Source organism: Crocuta crocuta, unplaced genomic scaffold (assembly GCF_008692635.1).
Source record: "Crocuta crocuta isolate KB4526 unplaced genomic scaffold, BGI_CrCroc_1.0 scaffold235, whole genome shotgun sequence".
Taxonomy (NCBI): Eukaryota; Metazoa; Chordata; class Mammalia; order Carnivora; family Hyaenidae; genus Crocuta; species Crocuta crocuta.
In genome coordinates this window covers 3,191,054-3,216,286 of record NW_027531285.1, presented here as the reverse complement: position 1 = coordinate 3,216,286, position 25,233 = coordinate 3,191,054, and the positions used below count along the sequence as shown (strand labels likewise).

Below are 25,233 nucleotides of genomic sequence, written 5' to 3'. Positions count from 1 at the left end.
ACTCAGTTACACAAGGAATACTGACCAGAAGAATAAACCTTGCTTCCACTCTTCTATTCTTTTACCTCCTTACAACTAATTACCAGGACACATCTTATCATCACCCTAAGAGACTAGCATCTCTTGCTGCAGGTTCTTTTAATTTCTCACCTGGATTAATAACTTCTAAACTTTTCTGATGACAGCTAAGAAATATGTTTTACATAGACATCTGTGTGTACTAGATTGCTATTTACCTACAGATTTTACATATACAAACACACACCAGATAAACTTTCTGGAAATGTTTATTCTTACTATACCTAATACTTCTTCAGTAGTTTCTATTCTAGTCTATATTGATTTACTTAAATTATGTGTTCAAATGCTGATCATAATCTGCTAATGGGTTTCGACCTGCAATTTGAAAATCACATAGGTTACCACAAAGATCACATGATAGCTACGGGCATACTGAAACATGTATTTGGCCCCCACAAAATTAAATATATGTACTTATTATCACTTTAAACCATAATACCTGCTGCTCTCATTTATAAAACAGTCTGGCTACTATCTTTACTTACTTGTCTCCTTAGTTTATTTTTTAATTTAGAAATAGAGTGCACGTGAGAAGGGAAGAGGGGCAGAGAGAGAGAGATTCCGAAGCATAATCTATGCTCAGCCAGATGCTACGTTCAATCCCTTGATCCTGGGATCATGACCTGAGCTGAAATCAAGAGTTAGATGCTTAAATGAATGAGCCACAAAGGGATCCCAATTGTCTCAACTGCTGGAATTATCTAACAAAAATGCAAACATAACTATGCCACTCCCTTGTTCAATATTCATTAATGTTTATTAATTTTTTCAGGGAAAAACTCCCACACTCTTGAAAAGTATACAAAATTCTTCATAGGATTATTTACTCTTCAGTGCTACATGTCACTTCCTCAAATGCTGAACTCAAACTGTAATAAAATACTACTTCCTGAGCTCCACTTACATGTTTTTATAAATGCTAGAGATCTAAACATGTAGTCAGCCTTCCATTATCAGTGCTTCCATTATTTCTGTGTTAACTCCTACTTCTCTTTCAGGAATCTGCTTAAGGATCATCTCTTCGTAAAAGTTTTCGTTGATCTCAATAGCAAAGGCTACTCCCTTGCAAGCTCTCTCTGTATATATTCCCACCCACAGCCTGCTAAACTTACCTCTAGCCCAGCTTTAACTGTACTGTATAACTGCTGTTTACTTATCTTTACCTGCTTATCAGACCATGGTTAACAGAACAGCTTCTTATATGTATATATCACAGAGGCAGACAGACAAAATGAGAATAAACGAGTAGGCTGCCAAAGATAGAAAACAAAGGGACAATGAGAAATATGTGAGAGAGAAAGAAAGATACTGTAGGGTCTGAAATGCCAGCAGGAAACAAGTGGGGATTATGAGTAAGTAGCTGAAAATAAGCTCAGAGAAAGGTCTGGCCTGGACATACAGATTTAATAAAGTTGGGACGGTGTGAGATCTGAAAGAGGAAGGAGCACAGGCAGAAGATCAAAGGCTGAAGCCACTATCAGGCAGTGAGTAAAATCAGATGAGCCAGTAGAGAGCACTGAGAAAAACAGTTCAGAAAATAAGACAGGGCTATGAACACAGTGACTGATGAGAAAATGAGGGCAATAAGGGAAGATCTTCGAGAAGCGCAGTTTCAACATCTCCAAGAGAAGGCACTGTAACTACTGTAAGCTGCATAGGAAAGTGCTGTGTCCCTACTGCTAGGACAGTGTTGGCCAACTGTACTGTATATATGTTTACAAGTCTGAGCCACTATAAATAAGCTTTTTGAAGTCAAAGACAATGAATGACTGACTAATATTAGTATCATCAGAATCAAGTAAAGAATCAAAAAAACATGTAAAGTAAAACTGGAAGAGATGAGCAAATGGAATACACACACAGAATACTCGTTAAAGGAAATCTTGGGATGGTGAATAATTACATGGGGGAATTTAAAAGAGACTAAGAATTATTAAGAAGCAATGAAAACCTGAGTTTGTAACAAAGCTAATCAGCAGGGTCAGGTGACTTTACCCAGGACTCAATACTGAGAAAAAGGATGACTACGTTGGGACCTGGGGTGCAGACCATAAAGGAAACAGGAAAACTGAGGTAATTACGTAGTGTTATGATCATTCTTATCTAAAAGTAAAAATAAACAAAGAACCAAATCAAAAGTGTCCTGAAAACGAACCCCAGGTTTTTTCTTTTCCCTTCATAATGCACGTACTTCATAAGTGAGTGTTCTTAGTTTTAAAAAGGACTTTGTTTATGGCAAATAAATGTTATCAATCAGATTCCAGCTTTGATTTCAAATTACTAACCAACTGAAAAATTTTACATACATTCAACATATTATCAAAAAGTTGCTATTCAAAGTAAGTCAAGCTTCTAAAAAATATATTTAACATACCCTGATGGCAAGGTTTCTGTGCTGGCATTTCCAGACTGTTGCCGTACAGGTTCCACACACCCATCTGGCTGTCTTAATTTGGCTGCCTCAAAAGCAGAACTACTTCCAGAATTAGAGGTGGCCGGGTCTAAAGTACTTCTAGGTTCAGATCCAAATGCTGCACTATTAGAAAGAATACATTCATTGTTTTCTGAGGAAGTCAGTATTTCTTGAACTGGAGGATCTTCAACAGTAGTATTAGTGCAATTTGAAGACAAGGTGGTTTCTTCAGATACTATTACAGTACCCATGGTGGAAGTGTTATCAGTTGGGGCAGATGAGGATGATTCTCCATTAACTGAAAAGAGAAAATCAGTAAGACTAACTATCAGGAAATGAGAAAGCAAACAACGCACCAGTATTCATGATACTGAGTAATGTATCAGATACTGATGAAAGTAAAATAAGGCAGATTACATATTTTTTGTTCACATTTCAGAGATGAATATATAAATAATAAAAATTTAAGAATATACTTGACCTTTGAACAACACAGATTTGAACTTCATGGGTCCACCTATAATGCAGATTTTTTCCAATAAAACAGTACAAACCTGTAAATATATTTTCTCCCTCTCTGGTTTTCTTACTAACATTTTCTTTTCTCTAGCTTACTGTAATGTAAGAACAGTATATAATAGACCTACAAAATATGAGTTAAGCGACTATGTTACTAGTAAGGCCCCTGGTCAACAACAGGCTATTAGTAGTTAAAATTTGGCAGCAGGGAGTGGGATGGAGTCCAAAGTTATACAAAAAACATTCTATTGTGGGGGGTGATGCTGGTGTTTCAATCCTCCTTGCTGCTCACAGGTCAACAGTGTATGTGTGTGTGTGCACACATACATACTAATAACCCTAACTTAAGGAAAGAAAAAACCAGTATGAGATTAACATGTTTTTTTCCAAATACTCAATTCTGAATGTCTGCATACTTTATATAAAAATTTTAAATGATCTCTTTCAATCTCCTTTCTCCTATGCAAATGATGGATAATATCAAAAATGCCAATGGGAGGAAATATATACTGGCATTAAGACAGTACTGTAGTGGACTGCCAGGAAGACCCAGAACTTCATTCTACACCTTCTAAAGAAATGACTCAGTACTGGGGTCCACTAATACAATTTTCTTAATGTTCATTTAAAAATTTTTTGTTTTATTAATTTTAGAAAGAGACATACAGAGTGCAAGCAGGGAAGGAAGAGAGACAGAGGGACACAAAGATTCCAAAGCAGTCTCCAGGCTCTGAGTTGTCAGCACAGAGCCTGACACAGGGCTTGAACTCACAAACCGTAAGATCATGACCTGAGGTGAAGACAGACACTTAATCGACTGAGGTACCCAGACACTTAATGTTCATTTTAAATGTGATCAAAGCATTTCAATTATGTATCACTATTAAAATGAAGTCAAATTACAACTGGAAAGAGAAGAGATTATTGAGTAACACCTATAAAAAAAATTCCAAATAAAGTTCTAATTAATTTTTTTTTTTTTTTTTTTTTTCCCCACCCTAAGCCCCAATCCAGGGCAGTTTTTTTGGTGCCATTTGTAAAAGGCCTTTCCCATCAGCCCCAAGCCTTTGCCTTCCCTTTCTGAGAAGGAAGAGGACTTCTGATCCTGGCCCCATGGGCAACAACACACTTGGTCTAGTGCTGCTGCACTGCGGTGTGACACGCCGGGCGTAGGTCCACGTGCCAGTCTGCGGCCAACTCTGGGGAACAGGAGAATGTGGAGAGCCAGGTCTGTGTACGGAAGCTGGGCAGATTCCTGGCTGGCTGTAGAGATGTGAGGGCAAGGTGAGCAGGAAGGGAGACCTAATTAAGGGTAATGGCATCTTCAGATAGAAGACTTAAATACTGGAAAGTGTACTATTAAAAGGAATTGAAAGGTAATTACAAAATAACAAGAGAATGAATCAAGTTCTGTCCAAATATGGGGAAGAGAGTGGCTTTGGGGAAAAAATATAAAACAAAATAATAAGAAATAAAGTATTAACAGTTACTCTGTACCAAACACTGTTAGATAACACAGAGAAATGTAAAAAGAATTTGCATAAAGAGGTTAACTTCTGGTGACTCATATATAATGCTCACTTAAATAATTATCTCATTTAATATTCACTCTTCAATAGTGCAGAAATTAATTTCCAAAAATGAAAAAGCTTAGCAGCAGTCTTTTCAAAGCAAAATAACACTAAATGGGAAAAGAGGAATAAATGAGACAACATAATCCAGTCCAAGAAGAAACAATCATAAATCTTTTGCATACTAAAATACAGCACACAAAATACAAACTGTTAGAAAGAAAGGAATAAAATGAAATATTAAATAGCACCATTCAGTTTTCAAGGCAAAAACTCCTCTCCTATAATAACTCAACAGCAAGCGCTCTCAGCTCTTCTCTCCACCTATACCACTACCTCCTAGTCGATCATTTCTTGCTTTTACTATTGCCAAGAGCCTCCTAATTTTAGTCTGCCTGCCTTTTCTCATGTCCAACCACAAGCTATTCTCCAAATGACAGCCCAGAGTAATCTTTTTCAGAATATATAACAAATCGTTTTACTCCCCTAATTAAACACATTAGTGGATTCCCATTACCAGGAGAATAAATTCCAAACTCTTTTACCATAGGCTATGACAAAGACTATGTTAATCTGTTCCACAGCTACACCTGACTTCTCACAATGACCTTCTTTCTATTCCCTGAGTAGAGCAAACTCCTTCCCACTTCAGGGATATGCACTTGCTGTTCCTATAGCCTCCAAATATCTCATTACTGGCTTCTCATCATTTAGAGTGCATGCACAATTATACCTCCAGAATGTACTTGAGGCAGTGCTTGAGTACCTTATTTAATGTTGTTCCCACCACAACCTAACCCATTTTATTTCTCATGTTCTGAAATCATTTTGTTTTTATTTCTTTAAGTGGAGAATGGTATGACAACTTTGTCAAGCTTGTTCACTCTTGCAAAGCCCAACTGTTACAAAATGCCTGGCATATGAAAATAATAAATATTTGTTGAATCAATAAATTAAAGACAAATCACAGAGGAAGAAATGAACTGAACATACCTCTCTTAAAACTATGCAGATTAAAGAGTGTCAGTAGAAATATTAAGTATATGAAGAATTTAGTAACACAACACATCTGATTTAAATTAGAGAGGTAGCTTTGCATTTCTACTATATATATATTCCATCCAAACACTCTGAGAATTTTTAGAAAACCAATATAAAAGACCAAAGGAAAATCCTCAATTGTATACTAAAGAGGCCACATTCTAATTACAATTCAATAAAATTAGAACAAGCAATACAAAATACAACTTATTAATTACAACCTTTACTGTAAGTCTGGCAGAATCTGTTAAAACACTTTTTTAAGAGTTATGTAATAATCTTCACAGAACTATGCTGAGATAGATACCAGCATTATTCCTACTTTACTGGTGAGAAAATTGATAACTTTTTAGAAAATGTTGGTTTATTTTGAGAGAAAAAGAGTGTGTGTGCAAGCGTGCAAGCTAAGGATGGACACAGAGAGAGAAGGTGAGAGAGAATCCTAAGCAAGCTCCACGCTGTCAGTATAGAGCCCAATGTGGAGCTCAGTCTCACAAACCATGAAACCATGACCTGAGGCCAAATCAAGAGCCAGATACTTGACCTACTGAGCCACCCGGACGCCCCAGAAAACTGATACTTTTATGTCCATAAAAACAATAGTACTCTCCTCCAATTCACAATTTGCTTAGAAGATAAACTAAATAATTATTGAATTAAAGAGGAAATAAAGTATAAACTTTAGGGAAATTAATGGCAACAAAAACACATGTATCAAAGGCTATTGTACAAAGCCAAAGACGTATCCACGAATGTAAGAAAGAATGGCAATAAATGAGCTTAGTACTCGATTCCAGAGCTGGGAGTTGGTGGGGGGTGGGTGGGGGTGGTAGAAGGAATTAAAAAAACAATGAAACAGATAAGAATTTCCTAACTTACCTGTTAAGAATTAGTTAGGATCTTGTTGAAAGTAGAGGTCTCAGTTCCCATTCTAGACTTACTTACTGACTCTCTAGGGGAAATCTCTAAGGAAGGGTTTGGGAATCTATATTTTTAACAAATGCTTCAGAAGAATTCTTATTTCATGGAGAAACCATGAAATATACCTTTCCAAGTTTTATAAAGAATAATATATAATATGAATAACATTAAGAATGCCACATACAACTTTTTAAGTCTGAAACATAGTAACTACTCTAAGTCAAGAGAAAGAAAAATTGAAAAGGTTCATCATGGGACACCTGGCTGGCTCAGTCAGTGGAGCATGCAACTCTTGATCTTAGAGTTGAGTTCAAACTCCATGTTGGGTGTAGAGATTACTTAAAAATAGAATATTTAAAATAAAATAGAAAGAAAAGACTCATAAGAGTAGAAATTGAAAAGGTGATGAAAGATCATACCACTCCACCAAAGGGTATGAGGCTCACTTAGTTTTCTGAGAAAATCCTATGAAGTCTTCAGTGAACGGATCACTCTCAATGTTACTTAAAGTATTATAGTACATTAGGAAAGAAAAAGAAAAAAAGGAGTTTCTTAGTTTATTCTGTAAGGGTAATAAGATAACCCTAAAGTTGATACTAAATAAATTCTAAGATGGTTCAATATTAGGATATTATGTTAGGAAATTGACTATACGAACACATTAAAAGATAAAAAGCGATTATGACTATTTTCAATATAAATCCAAAAAGAATGCAATAAAATCTTAACATTTCATAAGAGGAATTAAAAAAAATAAATAATCTAGATTACGTATTAGAAACCCACAGTCAGCATCATATATTAACTGTAAGACATTAGAAGCATTTCTATTAAGGTCAAGAACAAATTAAAATTAGGAACAAAACAAGGAAGATCACAACCACTGCTCCAATACTACTGATTACTTTGACAATGCATTAAGAAGTGAAATTGTGGGGATGAGCACTGGGTGTTATATGGAAACCAACTTGACAATAAACTATTTGTAAAAAACAAAACAAAACAAAAAACAAAACAAGAAAAACAAGAAGTTAAAAATAGTGGAAATAAAATGGTAAAACTCACAGAGGATAAGTTTACTTAGAATACTCATGAGAATCTCTGTCCCATCTTGCAAGATGGAAGGCAAAAAAAAAAAAAAAGCTGAGAAGCCAAATACTAAAGAAAAACCCAAAGCGAAAAAGAATCATACTAGTGCAAGGTTAAGAAGAGTAACCTCAGGGCTAAAATGCCAAAGACGAAGAAGCCTCACAGCAGCCCAAACCCTGTCCTCATCAGAGGAATTGGCAGTTATTCCTGATCAGCTATGAATCAAGACAATGTACAAGAGGAAGAAGGATTCAGCAGCTAAATCCAGAGTTTAAAGAGAAAAAGGGAAAGGTTCTTGCTACTGTCACAAAACCAGCTGGTGGTGACAAGAATAGTGGTACCCAAGTGATTAACCTTCACAAAATGTCTAGGTATTGTCCTACTGGAAGATGTGCCTGGAAAGCTACTGAGCCCTGGCACAAAACCTTTCAGTCAGCATGTGAGGAAACCACAAGCTAGCATCACTCCTGGGACCATTCTGATCACTTTCCATGAGAACCACAGAGGCAAGAGGGCAGTTTTCCTGAAGCAACTGAGCAGTGGCTTGCTACATGTGATCGGACCTATGGCCCTATATCAACTTCCTCTGCATACAACACACCAGAAATCTGTCATTGCCACCTCCTCCTAAACTGGTATCAGCAGTATGAAAATCCCAAAACTTCTCACTGATTCTTACTTACTTCAAGAAGCAGCCGCCGAGTAAAGCCAGACACCAGGAATGTGTGATCTTCAGCACGGAGAAAGGGAAATAGGAGCTTAAGTGGCAGCACAGTTGATCAGAAAGCTGTGGACTCACAAATGCTGCCAAAAATCAAAGTCGTCCCTTAGCTTCAGGGCTACTCTGCTCTGTGTATTTTCTGACAAACAGAGTTTTCCCTCACAAACTGGTGTTCTAAATTTCTTATAAAGAACCTAATTAAATAATTGATCCATTAAAAAAAGGTAAAAAAAAAAAAAAGAACACTCACAAGAATCAACTGAAAAGCTATTAATACCCAATTAATTGGCCAAAATGTATTAGCCCAATGACCAGACAGAAGTTCAAAATCAAAATTACACTCAAGACCTATCTAAACAAAACTAAAAACATTTTTAAGAGACATTTTAAAACACAGAATGAATAAAGATACACATAAAATATCTCTTAATGGAAAGATTCAACACCGGAAAAAAAAAAAAGCAAGAATAATTAACACTCCTCAAACAATACTGGTAAGGAAGCAGAGCAAGAGAAATGCTCATTATTCCTGGTAACTAAATAAAAGGGCACAGGCACTTTGGAAGACAATTTGACAGTTTCTTACAAAAATAACCATACTCTTATATAATAAAGCAGTCCTGGTTTTCAATCCAGTTAATTGAAACCTTAGGTCCACACAAAAACCTGACTGTGAATGTTTATATCAGCTATATTCATAATTGGCAAAAATGGAAGCAATCAAGATATATAAGCAAATTGGGGTACATTCATATAATAGAATATTCTTTGACAGTATTATTTGACAGAAATAATGTTAAGCCATGAAAAAACATGGAGGAGCCTTAAATGCATATTGCTAAGTGAAAGAAGATTCCATCTATAGGACATTCTGAAAAAGGCCAAACTACATAGAGTAAAAAAATCAGTGGTTATTAGGAGTGTGGGGTAAAAGATAAACAGGTGGAACATAGGGGACTTGGGGAATGGTAAAACAATTCTGTAGGATACTGTAATGTTAGGTACATGACAACATGANGCGAGATCATGACCTAAGTGAAAGTCGGACGCTCAACCGACTAAGCCACCCAGGCGCCCCTGAATTTCTTAAATCTCACAGGACCCATACAACACAAAGAGTGAGCCTTGATGTAAACTATGGACTATAGTTGATAATAATGTATTTATACTGGTTCATTAATTCTAAAAAATGTACCACAGTAATGCAAGATGTTAATAGGGGAAATCCTGAGTGGGGTAGGATGGTGTACCTTTAATTAGAGATTATTACTGATACATGTCAATGGTTCTCAACTGGGCACAAATTTGTCCCCCACTTCAAAGACAGTTAGCAATGTCAGGAGCTATGTTTGGTTGTCACAGCCAAAGGAAAAGGAGAGGTTACTGGCATCTAGTGGATACAGGTTAGGAATACACAATACATTGGACAGCCACACACAACAAAGAATTATCTGGTCCACCATATCAACAGTGTGAAGTTGAGAAACTCTGATGTATGTATACTTAGCCACCAGGCAAGGTTCTGCAAAATAAACATCTGTCTATGGTAAATGCAACTCAAACATCTGTTAACAAATGGTATAAGGATGAGTGAAATGACAAACTAACAAAAAAGACAAAAAGGTAAGGGAAGGCAGAGAGAGGGAGGTCAGAATCATAGGCTCCTCGCTCATGAAAGAATATGGACAATTACATGTAAGCTAGTATTTAAAATGTGTAACAGGTGGGAAATCAGAAGTTTATGCAAAGCATTTTTTTCTTCTCTACAGATATAAAACTACACCCACTCACTTGGTTTCTTAATAAATGTATCCAACCCTTATTTTCAGCCATTATTGACATTTAGGTTACAAGACATACCTCCTTACTTTCATGTTTAGTCCTTGAGAAGTTTCCCATGTACTTATGATATGAACATCTCAAAGCACCAAACATTTGTCCTCACCATAACTGTTCAAATAAAGTAGAAAAAGGCAGAAATACTGAAGATTTGAGTATCATTTTTACTTCTTTTTAAAAGTGTGACATGAGGGGCGCCTGGGTGGCTTAGTCGGTTAAGCGTCCGACTTTCGCTTAGGTCATGATCTCGCGGTTCGTGGGTTCGAGCCCCGCGTCGGGCTCTGCTGACTGCCAGCTCAGAGCCTGGAGCCTATTTCAGAGTCTGTGTCTCCCTCTCTCTCTGACCCTCCTCTGCTCACGCTGTCTCTCTCTCTCTCTCTCTCCTAGAAATAAATAAAAATATAAAAATAAATAAATAAATAAAAGTGTGACATGAACAGGGGCACCTGGGAGGCTTAGTCAGTTAAGCGTCCAACTTTGGATTTCGACTCAGGTCATTCATGATCTCACAGTTTATGAGTTTGAGCCCCATGTCAGGCTCTGCACTGGTACTGAAGCATGCTTGGGATGCTCTCTCTCTGCCTCTCCCCATGCCTGTTCTCTCTCTTTCAAAGTAAATAAATAAAATATATGCATCTTAAGTTTCTTTAAAGTCCATTCACACTTGTAAGTGGATGGTTATAAAGGGGGTAGTGTTCAAGGGAGGCTTTGACGATGGTGCAGTTCTGTATCTTGATCACAGTGGCAGCTACATGAAGCCACACATGATAAAACTGCACAGAACTAAACACACACACAGTGCAGGTATAACAGGCGAAGTGCGGATTTTATCAATGCAAATTTTCTGATTCTGATATTGTACTGTAGTTACACACTGTATGTTCACAATGGGGGAGCTCCCCATAGCTCCCTATTTCTTCGCAGATTTCTGTAATTATTTCAAAATAAAAAGCTACAGACAAAAGTCTAACAAACTCGTGGAACCAGTTCTGCCTGAAACTTACCATAGTAAGCTCTGATCTATTTTATTAATAAAAGAATAATTATGTGTTAGAAAAAGTCATTTCACGTTAGAAGTTAGGGACAGTGGGAAGTGGAGAAGAAAATAGTATTTTTCTTAAATATCTACCACTGTCAAGGAATATGGTAGATGTTTTTGATTACCTCATTTAACCTTTGAAACAATCCTATCAGGTAGTTAATTATTATCCTCTTTTTATAAACGGAGGAGCTAAATTTTGAGAATATTAAATTTATCCAAGATCATACAGTTAACACATTAAATGGTAGAGCTGGGGTTTGAACCTAGTCCTATTAGATGCCAAGATTGCCTCCCATTTTAGCTTTAAATAACTATTAATATTTATAGCAACTAAACTTATCAAATGGACCCTTTTTTTTTTTTAAATTTTCTAGAGAACACACCTTGGGGAGAGAGAGGGAATCTTAAGCAGGCAGCATGCTCAGTGCAGAGCCTGAAGAGGGGCTTGATCCCACAACCCTGGAATCATGACCTGAGTTGAACTCAAGAATTGGACACACAACCAACAGAGCCACCCAGGTGCCCTTCAAATGGACCCTCTTAATCAAAACTCAAAAGAAGAGAGAAAAAATATCCCCACAAAAAAGCCCTCTTGTATGACACTGTCTCTGGTGAAATGAAATCATTTGTCTTAAGCTCCTTAGCACAGGGCCACAATCCTTTATCTGAAACCCTTGGAGGCAAGTACATTCCAGAATCCATAAGTTTTTGAAATTTAGAAAAGTGATATGGCATATATATTGTATATTACACTAATACCTGAGCAGGTTTGAGGGCTACATATTATAATTAAACACAATACTATTTCTGTGGCAAAATATGCAGAGATACTCCCATTAAGCATGATAAACTATGAATATACTCAAATCAGTTCTGATCACTTTGACCTCAAAGGAGTTCACCAAAAAACCTTTTGGTTTTAAAGATTTTAGAACTTTGAATTGTAGGTAAGAGACTAAAGACATGTAATGTGTTATACCCAGAATATGCACACTCCCATCTGTACCCCCTCTGTAACATGAAAACTGATTTTTAAAGTTCTTGTTAGAAAAAGGAATACCAGTTTTGCACGAATGCCTTAAAGATTACCCCATTCCTTGAAAAGTACCTGCATTCATCCTCCCACTAAGGGATGACAGATCACCCAAAAGGCACTGGCAGTGTGGTTGCTACCAACAGAGTAGGTTCTAAAAGCCTTTTTAAACTGGCCAATAGAATGATGACAGATTGTTTTGTCAGATGTCACCAACGATTATCAGAGGAGGTAAAAACACAATCATTAAGGTGGATGATGAAATATTATTTGAAGTCTATCGAAGTAAAAAAGATGAACAGTACAACTCTGAAACACTAAAAAAAAAAAAAAAAATCACACACATGAAAGTGAACAGAGAAAGCGGCAAGAGAAATGAAAGAGATCTAGCTGGATGTCAATTACAGCTCTTCTAGGCCCTAGCTGTGATCTCTGTGCTTCAGTTCCTCTTGGGGAAAAGGGAAAGATATTAGTTATCTATTTCAATTAGTTATAGTGAAAGTTGAATCAATAAATGGATATAAAGGGTTTACAACATATATAGGACAAATGTTATTAGCTATTATGATTGTCCTAGGTTTCCTAATAGTTACTATGAATGTTATGGGAATTACTTACAATAGAGCCTTCAATTCTAGTTCTTCATATGTTTTATATTCACCTTGAAATTTCAGGCAAGGATAAATAAGAACATGAGAAGTGGGGCACCCGGATGGCTCAGTCATTTAGGCATCCAACTTCGGCTCAGGTCATGATCTCGCAGTTAGTGAGTTTGAGCCCTGCATCTCTGCTGACTGCAGAGAGCCCACTTTGTATCCTCTGTCTCTCTCTCTCAATCTGCCTCTCCCCACTCATGCTCTCAAAAACAAATAAATATTAAAACAAACAAACAAAAAATGCAGGAAGTGAATTTGTTCCCAATGGAAGAGCCTACAGAGTACCTGACAAGCCGTGGATTGTAAGAGATTCTGAAATGGGGAAGTCTCAGTAAGTGGTCTTCCCTTTTGTAGCAACACCTGAAAATATTTAAACACTAAAACATGCAACCAACCAGTGGTCCATGGATCCTTTCACCAATCTACTCAAAGAGCTAAATATTTTAGGAAGAAGAGCTAAATTGCCAAATTCCATAGATTTTTAAATGGAGGATGATGACAAGAACGAAACAGAGTGGTGGCATAAGCCGTTCTGAAATGAGCATTCATCATTCTTATTCTTTTCATGAATCAGGACTGAACTTAATAATTGGCCCTTTATCTAATTACTTTCAGAAATAATGGAATTGGATCTACATTTTGAATCCAATGATAATCCCATATAACAAATCAACCCTGGTAATATAACACTATTATTTTTATATTTTACAACCTCTCTGGAGTGTTGTTAAGGAAGCTGTATTGTTTAAAATGCAAATTTCGGAGCACCTAGGTGTCTCAGTCGGTTGAATATCTATCTGACTTCAGCTCAGGTCATAATCTCATGGCTCGTGAGTTCAAGCCCCACATTGGGGTCTTGCTGACAGCTCAGAGCCTGGAGACTGCTTCGGATTCTGTGTCTCATTTTCTCTCTGCCTGTCCACTGCTTGTGCTCTGTCTTTCTCTCAAAAATAAATAAACATTAAAAAAATTAAAATAAAATGCAAATTTCTCTGTGAGTAGATAATTAGGTATTTTCTTGGAATTTTTTTAGTATGGATAGCTATTTAATAACTTAAAAATTCATGACCAAAAAGCACTAGATTCAAGCTTTATTGTGAAAAACTCTGGTACTCAGATAAACCACTTTTCTATGTGTTGATATATTTTTGTGAATCTTTTTTTTTTTTTTTTGAGACAGAGCAAGCGCACACAAGCCAAGGAGAGGGGAAATCAAAAGTCGGCTCAGGCCAACTGAGCCTCCCAGGTACCTCTATATGTATTTTTAACAAATAAATTACTGGGGTGCCTGAGTGGCTCAGTCAGGTAAGCATCTAACTTCAGCTCAGGTCACGATCTCACGGTTCGTGTGTCTGGGTCCTGTACTGGGCTCTCCACTGTCAGCACGGAATCTGCTTCACATCCTCTGTTCCCCTCTCTTTATGCCTCTCCCGGGTCATTCTCACTCTCTCTCTCAAAATAAATAAATAAACCTTAAAAAAATAAACTATTGGTCCTTTCTATAGCTACTCAGGCCATTTTTAAAACTGTAGTATTTAATTTAGGATAGATAACATAAGTCATAGTTCTCTGAAACTATTACATTTACTCTCCTGGAATTACTGAAGATATTGTTCACACTATTCTGTTTTTTCATAATCCATAAAAGATAGGATCTCAGAAACAGTAGCTGTTTTAACCATAGTCTGTTTTCAATTTAGACACATTTCCAAATAAAGTAAGGTGATGTTTTCTTTTCTGCTTTGCTAATCACTCTGCGACAAATGTTTTTACTACAGAGCAGATCAGAAATCAGAAAATAAATGCATTTTGCTCACTAATGTCACCTTGGTTATATGTATGTCTCTTCTCTTCATTTTCCAGCCACCTTAAATTAATGATCACAAAGTTCTACTTATTGTGACTACTAAGGATCTTTAAGTCCATCTTTAAAAAAAAAAAAGGCATTAATAAACAAATTTAGAAATCCATTCAGAGGAGCACATGGGTGGCCTAGTAAGTTAAGCATCCAACTTTGGCTCAGGTCATGATCTCGTGGTTTGTGAGTTTGGACCCTGCATCAGACTCTGCTGACAGCTCTCTCTGCCCCTCCCCTACTCACACTCTCTCTCTCAAAAATAAACAAACATTATTTAAAAATTAAAAAAAAAAAAAAAACCTATTCAGAGGTCAAGTCCCATGTTTACAAAAACTCTCAGGATAAAGCAAGGTTAAGTATCCCTCCAATCCTGGATATAAATACACCCAGGTCTTATCCATAATACCATGTATTTTCATTCAATTCCTGAATTGATTCTTTACTTGTTTCTCCTTGAGTACTTTCCCATAGATAGATAAAACATAGGAAAGAATATAGATTCTGGAATTAAAAGACCAGTATTACAATTCTAGCCCCAAAACATGCAACCCTAAGATGTTTTAGTTTGAAGAGATTCATCTAAAAGAATATATAAAGATCAAACCAAAAAATGACATGAATTTTTACAGCTGAGTCCATTGAAATACAGGATTATAGAAGAAATCTTCCATAGGCATTCCTTCTGTAACAGAGTAATACTCCTAGAAAATACAGAACTTTCTGAGAGCTCTATCAGCTCACACTAGTTTTCTACCAATTTGTAACACAAAAAAATAATTTGTGTACTGAAAGATAAGTTAACGAAACCATTTATTGGGGCACCTAGATGGCTCAGTTAGGTGTCCAACTCTTGATTTTGGCTCAGGTCATGATCTCACGGCTCATGAGATTGAGTCCCTCATCAGGCTCTGCGCTCATAGCATGGAGCCTGCTTGGTATTCTCTCTCTCTCTCTCTCTCTCTCTCTCTAAAAGAAACCATTTATTACTAACAAATCAATAAACTTAACTAAAGTTCTTTTAGAAATATATTTTATGTTATGAATTTTTTGTGTGTCTGGCATAAAGCCCAAGAGTCTATTATATAAGTACATGCTTATTAGTAAAGTGTATTGTTATTTCTAAACTAAATATATATTTGGACTATCCTCCCAAATAATCTAGAAAAATTCAAAATATTAGGAAAGATTTCAGTTATTGAGATCTTTACATTCCTGTCACAGAACTGAAGATTAAGAAAGTACAGAAAGAGAAGTATAGGCATAGATAAAGTTTAATTTAGTTTCCATTTAAACAATGAGTCATAAATTACCATACTTACCAGGGTCATTGGCAGGCTCAGATGTGAGTGGTTTTGGAGCTGGTGTATTTTTGGGTCTGGCAGCAACCTGAGACGGAGATGAAGGTGTGTTGTCTCCATTAACTACATATGAACAGCATGAGTTTTGAACTAGGGTGTTTATAGGTGTATGATTATCTATTCCATTAGTACTTTCAACAGCCAACCTTAAAAAAAAAAAAAAAGATGCTTTACTTCAATAAGTGAATTAACTTTCCATCAGAATTGTCAAAAGAAAGATTTACCAAATTCTTAGTATTGAAGCAAAGTGATAGGTAGAAAGAGTAATGAATACAAGATATAGCATGCTTTTACTACATTAAAGATTAAATTACTTTCAGTTCCAAGAGTATCCACACTAGCACGTATATTTATAGATATGTAAATATACTAAATCACAATAAATTCAGTCCTTCAAAGTAATGATCAAGTTGTATATTCTAAATATTTAAGTCTAAGGGGCACCTGGGTGGCTCAGTTGGTTAAGTATCCAACTTCGGCTCAGGTCATGATCACATGGTTCATGAGCTCGAGGCCCGTGTCAGGCTCTGTGCTGACAGCTCAGAGCCTGGAGCCTGCTTAGAATTCTGATGTCTCCCTCTCACTCTGACTCTCCCCTTCCTGTGCTCTGTCACCCTCTCTCTCTCTGCCTCTCTCTCAAAAAGAAATAAATGTAACATTAAATATATATATATTTAAATATTTAAGTCTAAGAATAATCTTTAAAGTGCTCTAAAAGCATTTTCAAAAAGCTCAAAGAACTTTTAAAAATCAATTCCAACCTACTATAATTTTATTAAACACTGGAAAATAAGCTGAAGAGGTCTTCAAATATTGATTACAAGTTACAATGTACTAGGCACTAAAATAATGAGCACACGATAATCAGAAAAGCTAAATCTTATATTGCAGTTAGAAGAATTTATAGCAAATACATGAACTGCAAATCAATAAATCAATCTACAATTACAAAATCAAACATTTTAAATCTTATTGGCAATGGATAGAAGTTGGGTGATATCATGGAAATAAACAGGCGACTTTTTCCAAATATACAGTTCATCCTACATCTGTGTTCCACAAAGCAGCCTTAATATTTTTTAAGAAATGTAAATCAGATTGTGTCACTAAGCCCTTCCATCTATCTTTAATCTATTTCTCTCCAAGTTGATCGTTGCTCACCTTGATATATATACTATATATCAATTTTATTCAACATGAAAACATGTTGTAAAGCCTTCATGTTTATTACAAATTATCATACGCAAGCAATAATATTATAATGACTACAGGATTATCCAAAAAAAGGATAAATATTATAGAGTTGGAAAAATTTGCAGAGCATGAATTAACTAAAAATAAACTCACGGTCTTTGCACTTACTATGTCCTCTACCTATGCTCTCCTGTCAGAACTCTGCATGAATAGTACATTTTTGGCTTTTTAATTGTAGCTCAAATGGCAAGTCTTCAGAGATGATTCCCCCAACATCTCTCTTTGAAAACAGGCTCCCTTCCATTCCTGCCTTATCCTATTCAATGACTTCACAGTTCTTAATACTAGCTCCAAATAGCTAATTTATTTCTTCACTTGTTCACTCTTTACCTTTATCCCACCAGAATGAAATTTCACAGGAAGAGGTCCTTGGACTACTGTCTAGCACCAAATAGGTACTCAATAAGTATCTGATGATAAATGAATGAATGCCACTCTCCTTTCCTTTGTTACTTAGGTATTTGGAATGAGATGTCTTCAGGAAGTTTGGACAGGTAAAGGAAGTTTCTAAGTGACTCTTCTGATTTGTACAGCACTCCCCAGGCATACAGCAAGAATCAGTAATCCAGGAGTCTAAGGTAGAACTCATGTGAAGTTTTCCTGGTGCTAGAGATCTAATCTTTCACTCAAAATGTCTTACTATGCAATAAATAACATTAGGTTTCAGACTGATCATGATTCAAGCTCCTTTGTCCATCTAAGATTGTATTACAAAGATTACAAAAACAGATATATATTGTAGATACACACATACACACAAAATATTTTAATCTACCTAGTGTTGTACCCTTTTAGTTCTTAATTTTCTCCTATGGACACTAAATAAATAGATTTCTTTAAGTCAAAAACATATTCAGAAGATACATTTTTAAAAATTTTTTTAATGTTTCATTTATTTTTGAGACAGAGAGAGACGAAGTGTGATCAGGAAAGGGGCAGAGAGAGAGGGAGACACAGAATCTGAAGCAGGCTCCAGGCCCTGCTTTCAACATAGAGCCCGACGCGAGGCTTGAACCCATGAACCGTGAGATCATGACCTGAGCCGAAGTCGGACGCTAAACCGACTGAGCCACCCAGGAACCCCTCATAAGATATATTTATCTGTTCAAGTGCTCTATGAGAATCATTTAATGTCAATTTAGAAGTAACGATGTTAGTAATTTTATATATTAATAGAAGTTACACTTTGTCATATACCAGAATGTTTTTCAAATGTAACAAGTCATTTTTATGGCAATATATTTTTATATTTTGAAAGATTCATTCCATTATAATTAATCTATTATATGTTTTTATTCTAATTTAAACTATTTCAAACAGAAAGCTTTTATTGTCATCAAACATGAATGCAAGGGAATTTCTGAGATGGCAGGATGATTTCTGAGTAAAGACTACAATCTGTGGAGTATTTACCTTCTAGTGAGTTACTGGAAGCTGCCAATTCAGATAGCAAAAAGATGCCAATTTTCTCATATTATCTGTATCTATTTAATGATATGCCTAAATACAGATTTTAAGAAGTCATTTCCAATAAAAAGAATGAAGTACTGACACATGCTACAATGTGGATGAATCTCATGCTAAGTAAAAACTACCAGTAATAGAAAGTGACATATTATATGATTCTATTTCTAAGAAATGGCCAGAACAGGCAAAGTCACTAGAACAGAAAGTAGATTAGTGGCTACTCGGAGCTAGGAAAGAGGAATGGGGAGAGACTGCTCATGGCTACAGAGTCTCTCTCTCTCTTTTTTTTAATGTTTATTTATTTTTGAAAGACAGCATGCATGTGTATCAGGGAGAGGCAGAGAGAGAGGCAGCCAGAGAATCCCAAGCCGGCTCAGCACAGAACCTGACATGGGGTTCAAACCTACCAACCATGAGACCATGAACTTGGCTGAAACCAAGAGTCTAACACTTAATGGACGGAGCCACCCAGGTGACCCCCAATATTCTTAAATGTTTGTTTATTCTAAAAGAGAGCAAGTGCGTGCACACAAGCAGGGGAGAGGCAGAGAGAGAGGACAAGAGAATCCCAAGCAGGCTCTGAGCTGTCAGTGCGGAAGCCAATGTGGTCTCTATCCTATAAACCATGAAATCATGAACTGAGCCAAAATCAAGGGTTAGACACTTAACCAACTGAGACACCAAAGCACCCCCAAGAGTCTTTTTTGAAAATGATGAGAATTTCTGAAATTAGATAGTGGTGATACTTATACCAAAATCTACTGAAATATATACTTTAATAAAGGTAACTCTATTGGTATATCGATTATATCTCTATGAAGTTTATCTCTTTAAAAACTACTTTTACAAGTATTCAAACAAATGACATATTTAGATATAAACTTTTAAATTCTATGGCAAACTCTAAACTAAGGTTAAACTGTAAAGCTTCATATATGAGAAATGTTACATTACCTTGCCACAAATACTAAAATAAAATGTTCTACCTGGAAGCTGGTCTTGCTGAAGGGTCTCCATTTTCATGTAAGGCATCACCATTTTGCTGTATTTCTACTGAACAAGAAAAAAAAAGCAAGTTTTTATATACTTCTTTCAGGCCTTCCCCCCCACCCCCCTTCAAACTTTAAAAACACATAAAGTTGGCTTACTGGTTGGAGATGAGTTACAGTTCGTTAGATTTTCTTGCTCAACTGACAATCCATCCAGCACAACTGTTAATTCACCGGTTTGTACTATGCCATTCTTGTTTTCCAAAGAAAGTTTTAACTGTTCTTTTACTCTTTCCACTAAGGAAAAAAAAATCCTAATTTAAAGTTTTCCACATACAAAATTATGTACTAGAAATCAAAACTACCTATCAAGAATTACTCTGGTTCAGTACTTCACAGCTACAAGTTGAAAGAATTATTTGCCCTTTTATCAGCAGACCTTTCTATACTACACCACGCTCACTCCCTATCACACCAAGTTGAAAAACTCCTTGCCCCTCACCACTTGCTTTCAATTTCACCTTTAATTGCTCCTCTGCACAGTATAAGGCACAGAGAACAGATAAGTATACGCAGATAATAAGCACAACAATTGCCTAAACTTGCTCTTCAGCCTGTAACATTTGTGGTTAAGGCAAAATTTCTGCATGGGAGTCAGGTGGTCTGGTTACTAATTCCAGTTCTGGAACTTACTGCTGTACTTTAAGCAGTCAAACTATATAAAGCCTCAGTTCCTCTCATTACAAAACGTAGATAATAAAGGCATCAAACTGAAAGAGACGGCCATAAGACCCAAATGCAAAACCACAAAGTTCTTAGCACTATGGTTTACACATGTTGAGTACTCAATAAATTAGAAGTACTATGACAACAGCTTCTTTCTTTTTCATATGAGACCTTTCTGTTATCAGGGTATCTAGTTCTTACTTAAGTTTGAGGTCATTTCACTTCAACTTCCATCCCAGAGAAATATATTAAGTTTTTAGTGATCCTTTCATTATCCAAATTTCTTCAGTCTGATCTTTACTGCCTTTCTGCAGCTTTTGAACATATTTCTTCTAAGATTATGTCCTTGACTTGGGTCTTTTCTATACTTAATGAATTTGGGTGTTTTTTCCCCCCGTTTATCAAATGTCCAGCATAAGCATACTAATTATCCAAGTACAGAAAAGACAAGACAAAAAAATATCTGAGACTATAATCAACACAGAAATCCTTTGCAAAGAATATATGAACAATATAATAAAACACCTTATAGAATTATACCACCATTAACCTAATTCACTCCATATCACAAAAATATTAAATAAAACAATTAGAGACTGGGAAGAAAAACCTTTTAAAAAGCATGAATTTCAGCATTACCTATATTCTAACATCCTAAATCTGAAGAAAACTATACTACCATCCTACTTCATTTTTATCATTATTCTCCATCAAAACTATCTGCAATGTGGAAATGTAGCTCTTGTTCCTAACATTAGCTTGAGCAGATTCTTAAATAACTTTCAAAATCCCTTTAATGTAGGGCTATTGATGGTAAATTCTCTCATTTTTTAATCTGTAAATGTCTGGATTCTCATCTTCAGAAGATTTGTTGAGCATACTATTTTTTTTTCTTAAAGTTTATTGTCAAGGTGGTCTATATAAAATAACCAGTGCCCATCCCAACAAGTACCTCCTCCATATCCCCCTTCCACTCTTCCTCAACCCCAGCAGCCCTCAGTTTGTTCTCAGCATTCAAGAGTCTCTCATAGTTTGCCTCCTTCCCTCTCCCCAACTATTTTTTCATTTCTTCTCCCCCATGGTCTTTCATTAAGTTCCTCCTAATCCACCTATATGTGCAAACATATGGTATCTGTCCTTCTCTGCCTGACTTATGTCCCTCAGCATAACACCCTCAAGGTCCATCCATGTTGCTACACATGGCCAGATTTCATTCTTTCTCATTGCCATGTAGTATTCCATTGTATAGATAAACCACATCTTCTTGATCCATTCATCAGTTGATGAACACTTAGGCTTTTTCCATGTTTTGGCTATTCTTGAGAGTGCTCCTATGAACACTGGGGTCCATGTGCTCCTATGCATCAGCACTCCCATATCCCTTGGGTAAGTTCCTAGCAGTGCTACTGCTGGGTCATAGAGGAGTTCTACTGTTAATTTTTTGAGGAACCTCCACACTGTTTTCCAGAGGGGCTGCACCAGTTTACATTCCCACCAACAGTGTAGGAGGGTGCCCATTTCTCCACATCCTCACCAGCCTCTAGAGTCTCCTGATTTGTTCATTTTAGCCACTCTGACTGACATGAGGTGTTATCTCACTGTGGTTTTGATTTGTATTTTCCTGATAAGGAGGGATGCTGAGCATCGTTTCACGTGTCTGTTGGCCATATGGATGTCTTCTTTGGAGAAGTGTCTGTTCATGTCTTCTGCCCATTTCTTCACTGTTTTTTGGGCGTGGAGTTTGGTGAGTTCCTTTATTTTATCTAATATGTCATTTGCAACTATCTTTTCCTATTCCGTCAGTTGCCTATTAGTTTTACTGACTGTTTCCTTTATCGTGCAGAAGCTTTTTATCTTCATTAGGTCCCAATAGTTCATTTTTGCTCTTGATTCCCTTGACTTTGGACTGTGTCAAGTAAGAAATTNGCCTGTAGTTCTCTTTTTTTGCTGGCTCTCTGTCTGGCTTGGGAATCAAGGTGATGCTGGCTTCATAGAATGAGTCCGGAAGTTTTCCTAAGATGTCTGTTTTTTTTGGAATAGCTTGAGAAGAATGAGTATTAATTCTGACTTAAATGTCTGGTAGAATTCCTCATGGAAGCCATCTGGTCCAGGGCTCTTATTTGTTGGGAGATTTTTGATAACTGATTCCATTTCCTCACTAGTTATGGGTCTGTTCAGATTTTCTTTCTCTTCCTGTGTGAACTTTGGTAGTGTGTGTTTAGGAATTTGTCCATTTCTTCTAAGTTGTCTAGTTTGTTGGCATATTTTTCATAGTATTCCCTGATCTTGGTGGGAATACTATGATAATTGCTTGTATTTCTGAGGGGTTGGTTGTAACAAGTCCATTTTCATTCATGATTTTGTCTATTTGGATGCTCTCCCTTTTCTTTTTGAGAAGCCTGGGTAGAGGTTTGTCAATTTTGTTCATTTTTTTCAAAAAACCAACTCTTGGTTTCATTGATCTCTTCAACTGTTTTTTATTCTATATTGTTTATTTCTACTCTGATTTTTATTATTTCTCTTTTCCTACTGGGTTTGGGTGCTTCTGTTGCTCTCCCGTTAGTTCCTTTAGGTGTACTGTTAGATTTTGTACTTGCACTTTTTCTAATTTTTTGAAATAGGCCTAGAGTGCAATGTACTTTCCTCATAGGACTGCCTTTTCCGCATCCCATAGAGTGTGGATTGTTTTATGTTCGTTTTCATTCGTTTCCATATATTCTTAAATTTCTTCTCTAATTGCCTGATTGGCCCACGCGGTCTTTAGAAGGGTTTTCCAGACTTCTTCCTGCGACTGATTTCAAGTTTCATAGCATTGTGATCTGAAAGTGTGCGTGGTATGATCTCAATTATTTTATATTTATTGAGGGCTGTTTCATGTCCCAGTATGTGATCTCTCTTGGAGAATGTGCCATGCGCGCTTGAGAAGAAAGTGAATTCCATGGCCTCAGGATGTAGAGTTCTAAACATATCTGTCAAATCCATCTGGTCCATCTCGTCATTCAAGTCCATTGCTTCTTTAGTGATTTTCTGTCTACTTGATCTATCCATTGCTATAAGTGGAGTATTAAAGTTCCCTGCTATTAGCGCACTCTTATCCATTAGATTGTTTCATGTATTTAGGTGCTCCCGTATTCAGTGCATAGACATTTGTAATTGTTAGCTCTTCCTGATGGATAGACCCTGTAATTATTATATAATGCCCTTCTTCATCCCTTGTTACTGTCTTTAAAGTCCAGTTTGTCTGATAGAAGTATAGCTACTCCAGCTTTCTTTTGACTTCCAGTAGCATGATATATATTTCTCCATCCCCTTACTTCCAATCTGAAGGTGTCCTGAGATCTAAAATGAGTTTCTTGAAGACAGCAAATAGATGGATTTTGTTTTGTATCCATTCTGCTACCCTATGTCTTTTGATTGGAGCATTCAGCCCATTTACATTCAGTGTTATTACTGAAAAATATGGGTTTAGAGTCATTGTGTTCTTTGTAGGATTCATGTTTGTGGTGGTCTCTGGTACCTTGCGTTCCTTGCAACATTTCCCTCATAGAGTTCCCCTCAGGATTTCTTGTAGGGCTAGTTTAGTGGTGACAAATTCTTTCAATTTTTGTTTATTTGGGAAGACTTTTATATCTCCTTCTAATCTGAATGACAGGCTTGCTGGATAGAGGATTCTTGGCTGCACATTTTTTCTGTTCATCACATTGAAGATTTCCTGCTATTCCTTTTTGGCCTGCCATGTTTCAGTAGATAGGTCTGTAACCACTCTGATAGGTTTCCCTTTGTATGTTAGGGCCCTTTTATCCCTAGCTGCTTTCAGAATTCTCTCTTTGTGCTTATATTTTGCCAGGTTCACTATGAAATGTCGTGCAGAAGATCGATTCAAATTACGTGAGGGGAGTTCTCTGTGCCTCTTGGATTTCAATGTTTGTTTCTTTCCCAAGATTGGGGAAGTTCTCTAATATAGTTTGTTCAAGGACTCCTTCAGCGCTTTTCCCTCTCTCTTCCTCTTCTGGAATTCTGATGATAAGGCTATTGTTCCATTTGATTGTATCGCTGAGCTCTCGAACTCTCCTTTCATGTTCCTGGGTCAGTTTATCTCTCTCTCTCTCTTTTTAAAATTTTTTATGTCTTTATTTATTTACAAAGGGAAAGACAGTGTGAGCAGGGGAGGGGCAGAGAGGGAAACATAGAATCTGAAGCAGGCTCCAAGCACTGAGCTGTTAGCACAGAGCCCGACATGTGGCCCGTACTCACGAAACTGTGAGATCACAATCTGAGCCTAAATCAGATGCTTAACCAACTGAGCCACCCAAATGCCCCAGTTTATCTCTTTTTCTCAGCTTCCTCTTTTTCTATAATCGTGTCTTCTAATTCACCTATTCTTCTCTTTGCCTCCTCAATCCATGCATTGGACCCCTCCATTTTATTATGCATCTCACTTATAGCATTTTTTAATTCATCGCAACTATTTTTAAGCTCCACAGTCTTTGTAGAAATAGTTTCTCTTATGTCTTCCATGCCTTTTTCATGTCCAGTAATTAATTTTATGACTATTGTTCTAAATTCTTGTCCAGTTATGTTGCTTATAACTGTTTGGAGCAGTTCTTTCACTGTCATTTCTTCCTGGAATTTCTTTGGAAGAGATTCTTCCATTT

The 25,233-nt window shown here is 36.6% G+C and overlaps 1 protein-coding gene and 1 pseudogene across 6 annotated transcripts in view; one reads left to right on the top strand and one right to left on the bottom strand.

Moving 5' to 3' along the window:
- WWP1 (WW domain containing E3 ubiquitin protein ligase 1) overlaps nt 1-25,233 on the bottom strand; it is a 134,309-nt gene that overhangs the window by 50,779 nt on the left and 58,297 nt on the right. For 5 of the 6 annotated variants that reach the window (XM_077771292.1, XM_077771290.1, XM_077771293.1 and 2 more), the window contains 4 exons: nt 20,012-20,149; nt 19,850-19,916; nt 16,104-16,288; nt 2,456-2,792 (listed from right to left, as the gene is read on the bottom strand). In XM_077771292.1, coding sequence (XP_077627418.1) covers nt 2,456-2,792; nt 16,104-16,288; nt 19,850-19,916; nt 20,012-20,149 — 727 coding nt within the window. The remainder of the gene's footprint in view (nt 1-2,455; nt 2,793-16,103; nt 16,289-19,849; nt 19,917-20,011; nt 20,150-25,233) is intronic. The other variant, XM_077771295.1, reaches the window with a different exon arrangement.
- LOC144237610 (large ribosomal subunit protein eL6 pseudogene) lies at nt 7,999-8,534 on the top strand (annotated as a pseudogene).